The 9,999-nt window shown below is 36.0% G+C and overlaps 1 protein-coding gene across 1 annotated transcript; it reads left to right on the forward strand.

Moving 5' to 3' along the window:
* The first annotated feature begins 7,588 nt into the window (after positions 1–7,588).
* Positions 7,589–8,689, forward strand: LOC149575492 (uncharacterized). The gene has a single exon (XM_089816047.1). The coding sequence runs from the start codon at positions 7,589–7,591 to the stop codon at positions 8,687–8,689; it is 1,101 nt and encodes a 366-aa protein (XP_089672173.1).
* The last annotated feature ends 1,310 nt before the right edge of the window (positions 8,690–9,999 follow it).

Consider the following 9,999-nt stretch of genomic DNA (forward strand, 5'->3'; position numbering starts at 1 on the left):
CCTCTCAGCTGTAATAACATGAAGAAACTTTATAGCTCTTTGATATATTTGAGTCTTGTTTTTTGCTGCTCTGTTTTTAAGCTCTGTTTTTATGCTCTGTTTTCAGTTCTTTGTGCTGCTGTTTTAATTCATCATGGTATCAAAGCATTTTCAGTTCTTTGGGCTGTGAATATATGATGCTTTTGGAATAAATATATGTGTTTTTCTTGTGTGAATCTTTACATTTGCAGGCTGTAACTAAGGAGTGAACAGCAGTTTGGTTTGGGACAAAAAAACTACATCAAAGAAAGGATATTGCAGCAAAAGAAAAGGTTTTTTTCTTCAACAAATTGGTGAGATTTTTTCAGTTTCAAGCTTGGGTGTTCAAGTTTTTAAATATCTTTCATTCTCATCCAAAAAAAAGGAGAGAATTTAACAATGGAATCACTTGGTGTGACTTTGCCTACAGTTAAATTAAATGGAAAAAATTATTATGATTGGGTATCTCATGTTGAAATCACTCTAACCCTTCAAAATTGTTATGATATTGTGACTGGTAGTGAACAAAGGCCTAAAAATCCAGGAAATGATCAAGATAGTTGGGATAAAAGGGACAAGAGGGCAGCAGCACTAATCAAACTTACACTTTCAAAAGAAGTTTTTCCAAAAGTTCGTAATGAGAGAAGTGGAGTCAAAGTTTGGGAGATTTTGAAAGATTTATATCAAAATTCAGGTGATGTATGGATCTTATCTCTCACAACTGAATTATACAATTTGAAATTATCAAGCTCACAAGAGATAGTCCCACATTTAAGTAAGTTAAAGGAAAAGAAAAATGAGCTTGCTTCTCTTGGAAAAGATATAGATGATAAAGATTTTGTGCAAATTATATTACAAAGTCTTCTAGGATCTTATCAATCATTTATAAGGGGTTTAGATACTGCAGATAAATTAAAAAGTATTAAATCAGAAGAATGGTGTGCTAAGTTGGTTCAAGAAGAGAAAAGACAAGTTAAAGAAAAAGAATCATTTGATGGTGAATCTCAAGCATTTGTAATAAAAGGAAAACAATATTATAAGAAGTCACAAGAAAATGAATCTAAAGAAAGAAATTGGAAGAATAAAAATAAGAGTATTTCATATATAGATCATAATAGAAGTAAATGGAAATGTCATTATTGTGGTAAAATGGGTCATAAGGCAAATGAATGTTTCAAGAAGAAAAGAGATGTAGAAAAGAAAGTAAATAATTATCCAAAATTAGGAGAGTCTAAAAGAAATGCATTTTGTGTTGCACTTAAAGAAAATAATACTTTCAAAGAAGATTGGGTTATTGATTCTGGTGCTACACAACACATGTCTCATAATGAGAATCAATTTGAATCAATAAGTGAAAATAATATAGAGAAAATATATTTGGGGGATAATAGTGCTTTAGAAGTTAAAGGGACTGGTAATGTCAAAGTTGATAATGGTTTGTTCAAAAATGTGAAATTAGTCCCTGAATTATAAACAAATCTGCTTTCAGTATCTCAAATTGCAAGTCAAGGACATAAAATAGAATTCTACAATGATAAGTGTTTAATCAAGGATGTCAATGATAATTATAGAGTCATTGCAATTGGTAAAATGGAGAATGGATTATATAGATTTCAAGAATTTACTTCTAAATGTGGAGATAAACATATGTGTGCTATTGCCCAATATGATGATATGAGCAGGTTATGGCATGAGTGTTTGGGGCACATCAATTTTCAAAGTCTCAAGCTTATGGAGAAATTACAAATGGTACATGGGCTGCCAAAGATATCATTAAGCCCTAAGGTGTGTGAAGGATGTGCAATGGGAAAACAACATGTGGAAAGTTTCCCTCAAGGTAAATCATGGAGAGCAAAAACTCCTCTACATTTAGTCCATAGTGATGTAATGGGTTCTTTCAAAACATCATCAATTGGAGGATCAAGGTATGCCCTCACTTTTATAGATGATTATAGTAGAAGAATTTGGGTGTATTTTCTACAAAAGAAAGATGAAGTGTTTCAAAAGTTTAAAGAGTTTAAAGCTTTGACTGAAAAACAAAGTGGAAAGTACTTAAAGATACTAAGAACTGATAGAGGGACTGAATACATGAATAAAGCTCTTTTAGATTTTTGTAAAGAACATGGCATTAAAAAGGAATCAACTGTCTCTTATTCACCCCAAAAAAATAGTGTTGTTGAAAGGAAAAATAGAACTATAATAGAAATGGCTAGGTGTATGCTTCATTCTAGAAATCTAGAAGCTAAATTTTGGGCTGAAGTAGTTCATACTGTCGTATATATCTTGAATAGAACACCTACTAAGGCAGTTTTGAACATAACACCAGAAGAGGCATGGAGTGGAAGAAAGCCTACAGTATCTTATTTTAAAAATTTTGGTTGTAAAGGATATGCTCACATTCCTGATGAAAGGAGGAGCAAACTTGAAAGGAAAAGCGAGAAGTGCATAATGGTTGGATATAGTGAGGAATCGAAAGGATATAGGTTATACAATCCTAGAACTAATGAAATCTATATTAAAAGAAATGTATGGTTTGATGAAGATGTTAAGAATGATAATTCTCCAACATTATCTTTCTTTCCAATTTTGATTGATGACGAAAATTCTACTTCTACCAATAGTCAAAGTCAAGGTGTGCAAACCACTACATGGGATGAGACTCAAGTTGAAGAATCAAGTGAAAGTGATAATGAAAATCCAAAGAAATTTAGAAGCATCAAAGAAATTTATCAAGAAGGTCCTAGATATATATTTGCTAACTATGCTCTTATGACTAAGGTGATGCAAGTTGACACTCTAAACACATATGAAGAAGCAAAAGGAAAAGAAGAATGGGAAGCAGCTATGCAAGAAGAATACAATTCTTTGATGAAGAATGGAACATGGGAACTAACAACACTTCCAGAAGGCAAAAATGTGGTTGGTTGCAAGTGGACCTATAGAACCAAATTCACATCAGATGGAGCTATTGAAAAATACAAAGCAAGGTTAGTGGCTAAAGGTTTCTCACAAGAAAAAGGTATAGACTATACTGAAACCTTTGCTCTAGTAGCTAAGATGACTTCCATTCATACAATAGTTGCTTTAGCTGCAAAGTTTGGTTGGAAAATTTTTCAAATGGATGTAAAAGTGCATTTTTGCATGGTGACTTAAAAGAAGAAATTTATATGCAACAACCACCAGGATTTATTAAGTATGGAGAAGAGAATTTGGTGTGTAGATTAAGAAAATCACTCTATGGTCTCAAACAAGCACCAAGGGAATGGTACTCAAAAATTAATAAGTACTACCTAGAAGTTGGATTTAAAAGAAGTAATGTTGATCCAGATGTGTATGTAAAATATTGTGATAATAAGGTTGTTATCATTGTATTGTATGTGGATGACTTGATTATTACAGGAGATCAGACACATGATATTGAGATAACTAAAAATCAACTCAAACAAGCTTTCGAAATAACTGATTTAGGACTAATGCACTATTTTTTTGGGTATGCAAGTATGGCAAGAAGAAGGAAGAATCATGCTCTCTCAAACTAAATATGCTCTTGATGTACTTAAAAAATTCAATATGAGTGATTGTAAACCATGTAATACACCATGCGAAATAGGAGTAAAGTTAGGTGCTAACTCTACTCAAAAGAAAGTGGATGGAAAATTATATAGGCAGCTTGTTGAAAATCTTTTGTATCTTACCATAACTAGACCAGATATTGCATATGCAGTTGGTATTGTATCGAGATACATGGCAGATCCACACATTGAACATTGGAAAGCAGCTAAAAGAATATTAAGATATATTAAGGGTACTTACCAGCTTGGCATTGAATACAAATATGGAGGAGAACCTACTTTAGTTGGATATATGGATTATGATTATGCAGGTGACATTGATGATAGAAAGTCAATTTCAGGATATATCTTCCATCTTGGATTGGGACCGATTTCGTGGAGTAGCAAGAAGCAATCAACAGTGTCACTCTCATCTACAGAAGCTGAATATATTGGTTTATCAAAGGCATCTCAAGAAGCATAATGGCTTAGGAGGTTACTTGAAGAATTGCATCATCCACAAGACTCTCCAACAACAATATTGTGTGATAATCAAAGTACTATCAAGCTAGCAAAAAATCCGGTATATCATGCAAGGTCCAAGCATATAGAAGTGCATCATCATTTTGTTCGAGATCTAATTGAAAGACAAGAGGTGGAGCTTCAATTTTGCGGAACAAAAGGTCAACTTGCTGATATATTTACAAAAGCATTGCCTATTGTAAAATTTACGAAATTCAAGGATCTATTGCAGCTCAAAGATGTTTCTACTCTCTCCAAATAAACATTATGGGGGGGTGTTAAAAATAATGTTTATTATAGTAGCTAGGTATTTAATGCACAGTCTAGAACTCTCTACTTGCTTCTTGGAGCTTCTCTCTTTGTGCAAAATGTGAATTTAAAATTATGTAGAAATCTCTAGAGTGCTTCTTTTCTTGAAGCTTCTCAAGAGCCCTCTAGAAATATGTATGAGCTCTATAAATAGAGCATTCCTCTCAGCTGTAATAACATGAAGAAACTTCATAGCTCTTTGATATATTTGAGTCTTGTTTTTTGCTGCTCTTTTTTTAAGCTCTGTTTTTATGCTCGATTTTCAGTTCTTTGTGCTGCTGTTTTAATTCATCACTTTAGATTACAGGGGCAAGCTTTCTACAGACATGTCTACAAATTGGAAAAGCATAGACGAGGCACAGGAACCATTTGACGGGATACCTCAAAGAAATTTGGTTTTCAACGTTTGCACCAGACATGCAAAATGCATCTGCTAACGAAAACTTCAATCAAATACGATTGTTGACATAAATATCTTAATTTAGATGCCTTGGAAAGAATGTGATCCCTTTAAAATACGCTCACTGGTATGCAAGTAAATTAGAGTCTCAACCCTTAGTTTGGTTCTGATAAAAAATCGACTTTCCATTTTTGGCTAATCTTTTACAATGCATGTCCTACATCTGCTAGTATCTGCCCTGCCTCTACCTAAATGGGGGCTTTGGAACAAATATGGGAATTTTTCATACGATATGAAAAGAAGAATTTTGTATACAAGCAGTCGTATTTAGACATGCATACAAGTAGCCGTGTCTAGCCAAGCTACGTCAAGTGTCTGAGAGAATTTTTCCAAGAAACTTTTGAACTCAATAAGTTGATGTGAAATATATTAGTTCTAAAATGTTTATTTTCTGGAATAGATTGTGTAGAGATTTTTCATCAACGTTTCGAATCACACTACGTGATCCATCATCAGGAAGATAGAGCAAGAGATGTCAAATAATGCAAGAGGCAGATTTAGCATAGGGTCACAATTTAAGGAGACCAGGAAGAGAGGGACTGCACACTCCCCAACGTCAGTCAAAAGAAGTCAAAATAAAAGATAAAACATAAAAGCACCCAAAAACAGCATGGGGGAGGCCAAACCACCCCAGACATAAAGAGAAAGCAACAATAGAGACCAATATAAATGATATAATGCGAGCATGTTTAGAGGGTGTTTAAGAAAGACTACCCATTAGTAAAAAAGAGTACCAACAAATAATGAGGGGGAATAACCAAAACAATAATAATAAAAAGATAAAATAATGGAAATTTTTTAAAACAATAGAACAGACACCTCTCAAACTATATGCTGATGTAAGAATGTAAGCGGATAAAACAACAAGCATCCAGATCTCAAAGAGCTCCCCTCCTAAAATCGAAATTGAGAGAAAATATATAAATAACCATAAACACTAACGAATAGGCGGGCCATAAATATAACAACGAACTAAACAAAAACAAACAGGTGGCACCAAGAAACATATGTATATATATATATATATATATATATATATATATTTGTATATGTAATAAAGTATATATACAAATGTATATGTCTATATATATATATACATAAATATATATATATATATATGAATATATATATGTATATATGTGTGTATCTATATATATATATATATATATATATATATATATATATATATATATATATATATATATATCTATATATATATATATATATATATATATATGTATGTGTCTATATATATGCACATATATATATAAGAGTATATATATATGAGTATATATATATATATATATATATATATATATATATATATATATGTATGTATGTTTATAAATAATGAGCACACAACCCTGACAAGAAGAAGACCACCGACAAAATGAATGAAAAAATAATAAACCACCCACAACCCCAACCCATGCCAGGAACTGGTTACAAAAGATACCACAAAGCAAGAGAATGAAGGGCAAATAAAAAAATGACACCAACCAGCGCAAAAGTGACATGGGAATCGACCCCACACGAAGGGACAAAAAATAGAAATGCCAGGAGATAATGCGGAGGAGAGAAGAGAAAGAAGAAACATCACAGACACAAAAGAAGAAGTGGCCAACCTGGGGTAACGTGTAAGGCACCCGAGGAGAGGAGAGGGGGGGGGGGGGGGGGGAGGGGACAAGAACCCAGGAGAGAGGAGCAGCAAAGCAAGACGGACGGAGAGAGAAAAAGCTAAACCAACGCAATGAGGGAGTTACTCCGCATAAGTCACCAGAGGATGCCACGAGGGGTTGAGAAGCCAACCATCATCACGATTGAGGTTGATGGGGTGGTTAATAATTTCAACTGCTTCTTTAAGCTTCCTCTTAAAATAGTTGTCCTCGCGGGAAATGATTTGCGTGTCCTCCAAACATATGTGATGCTTGGTCAAGGAGGAGTGTTCAGCAAGCGCCGATTTGTACACCCTATCATGTCTAATGTCAGCCACATGCTCCTTGATACGGGTGTGGAATGAGCGGCCTGTTTCGCCAATATAGGGTGTACCACACGAGCAGACCACTTTGTAAACCCCTGAGTTGGCGAACGAATCTATGGGGTCTTTGATTGGTGGGACACGATTCTTGAGCTTGAAGAGGGGCTTGAAAGCAACATGTAACCCATTTTTGGACAGGATCTTGGCAATCTTATGGGAAATGCCTTCCACAAAAGGGAGGGAGGCGAAAAGAGAACGAGGGGGGGGAAGAGAAGGGGGGGAGGGGGCAAAGAAGAGGGACCTAGCTTGGTTTATGGCCCTAGAAATTTGCCTAGAAGAATAACCATTCAGCCGAAAAACTTGGCGAAGGTGGTTGAGCTCAAGGTTTAGATGATCAACATCACAAATCCTATAGGCTCTTAGGGCTAGGGTCTTGAGAGTGCTAGTTTTATGGCTAGGATGGTGGTGGGATGACGGATGAATGTAAAGGTCGGTATGGGTGGCCTTTCTAAACACACTGCGGCCGAGGGAGCCATCTGATTTCTTGATGAGCAGAACATCAAGGAAAGGCAATTGGTTGTTAGACTCTAGCTCTTTGGTGAAAGAAATGCAGGGCGTCAAATTGTTGATGTGCTGGTGGAACTCTTCTAACTTGTCCAGCCCATGAGGCCAACAAATGTTAGTATCATCTACATATCTTTTCCACCATTTAGGTTGAAGAGGAAAGGAACGAAGGGCCACCTCTTCAAAATGCTCCATATACAGGTTGGCGATGACCGGGGAGAGAGGGGAGCCCATGGCCACACCATCTACGAACAAGTTGATGGTGTGGCCATGGGCTCCCCTCTCTCCCCGGTCATCGCCAACCTGTATATGGAGCATTTTGAAGAGGTGGCCCTTCGTTCCTTTCCTCTTCAACCTAAATGGTGGAAAAGATATGTAGATGATACTAACATTTGTTGGCCTCATGGGCTGGACAAGTTAGAAGAGTTCCACCAGCACATCAACAATTTGACGCCCTGCATTTCTTTCACCAAAGAGCTAGAGTCTAACAACCAATTGCCTTTCCTTGATGTTCTGCTCATCAAGAAATCAGATGGCTCCCTCGGCCGCAGTGTGTTTAGAAAGGCCACCCATACCGACCTTTACATTCATCCGTCATCCCACCACCATCCTAGCCATAAAACTAGCACTCTCAAGACCCTAGCCCTAAGAGCCTATAGGATTTGTGATGTTGATCATCTAAACCTTGAGCTCAACCACCTTCGCCAAGTTTTTCGGCTGAATGGTTATTCTTCTAGGCAAATTTCTAGGGCCATAAACCAAGCTAGGTCCCTCTTCTTTGCCCCCTCCCCCCCTTCTCTTCCCCCCCCTCGTTCTCTTTTCGCCTCCCTCCCTTTTGTGGAAGGCATTTCCCATAAGATTGCCAAGATCCTGTCCAAAAATGGGTTACATGTTGCTTTCAAGCCCCTCTTCAAGCTCAAGAATCGTGTCCCACCAATCAAAGACCCCATAGATTCGTTCGCCAACTCAGGGGTTTACAAAGTGGTCTGCTCGTGTGGTACACCCTATATTGGCGAAACAGGCCGCTCATTCCACACCCGTATCAAGGAGCATGTGGCTGACATTAGACATGATAGGGTGTACAAATCGGCGCTTGCTGAACACTCCTCCTTGACCAAGCATCACATATGTTTGGAGGACACGCAAATCATTTCCCGCGAGGACAACTATTTTAAGAGGAAGCTTAAAGAAGCAGTTGAAATTATTAACCACCCCATCAACCTCAATCGTGATGATGGTTGGCTTCTCAACCCCTCGTGGCATCCTCTGGTGACTTATACGGAGTAACTCCCTCATTGCGTTGGTTTAGCTTTTTCTCTCTCCGTCCGTCTTGCTTTGCTGCTCCTCTCTCCTGGGTTCTTGTCCCCTCCCCCCCCCCCCCCCTCTCCTCTCCTCGGGTGCCTTACACGTTACCCCAGGTTGGCCACTTCTTCTTTTGTGTCTGTGATGTTTCTTCTTTCTCTTCTCTCCTCCGCATTATCTCCTGGCATTTCTATTTTTTGTCCCTTCGTGTGGGGTCGATTCCCATGTCACTTTTGCGCTGGTTGGTGTCATTTTTTTATTTGCCCTTCATTCTCTTGCTTTGTGGTATCTTTTGTAACCAGTTCCTGGCATGGGTTGGGGTTGTGGGTGGTTTATTATTTTTTCATTCATTTTGTCGGTGGTCTTCTTCTTGTCAGGGTTGTGTGCTCATTATTTATAAACATACATACATATATATATATATATATATATATATATATATATATATATATATATATATATATATATATACTCATATATATATACTCTTATATATATATGTGCATATATATAGACACATACATATATATATATATATATATATATATATATATATATATATAGATATATATATATATATATATATATATATATATATTTATATATATATATATATATAGATACACACATATATACATATATATATTCATATATATATATATATATTTATGTATATATATATATAGACATATACATTTGTATATATACTTTATTACATATACAAATATATATATATATATATATATATATATATATATATATATATATATATACATATGTTTCTTGGTGCCACCTGTTTGTTTTTGTTTAGTTCGTTGTTATATTTATGGCCCGCCTATTCGTTAGTGTTTATGGTTATTTATATATTTTCTCTCAATTTCGATTTTAGGAGGGGAGCTCTTTGAGATCTGGATGCTTGTTGTTTTATCCGCTTACATTCTTACATCAGCATATAGTTTGAGAGGTGTCTGTTCTATTGTTTTAAAAAATTTCCATTATTTTATCTTTTTATTATTATTGTTTTGGTTATTCCCCCTCATTATTTGTTGGTACTCTTTTTTACTAATGGGTAGTCTTTCTTAAACACCCTCTAAACATGCTCGCATTATATCATTTATATTGGTCTCTATTGTTGCTTTCTCTTTATGTCTGGGGTGGTTTGGCCTCCCCCATGCTGTTTTTGGGTGCTTTTATGTTTTATCTTTTATTTTGACTTCTTTTGACTGACGTTGGGGAGTGTGCAGTCCCTCTCTTCCTGGTCTCCTTAAATTGTGACCCTATGCTAAATCTGCCTC

This window comes from Cupressus sempervirens, chromosome 2 (assembly GCF_028749045.1).
Source record: "Cupressus sempervirens isolate cs-2001-9-10 chromosome 2, ASM2874904v1, whole genome shotgun sequence".
In the NCBI taxonomy this organism is placed as follows: Eukaryota; Viridiplantae; Streptophyta; class Pinopsida; order Cupressales; family Cupressaceae; genus Cupressus; species Cupressus sempervirens.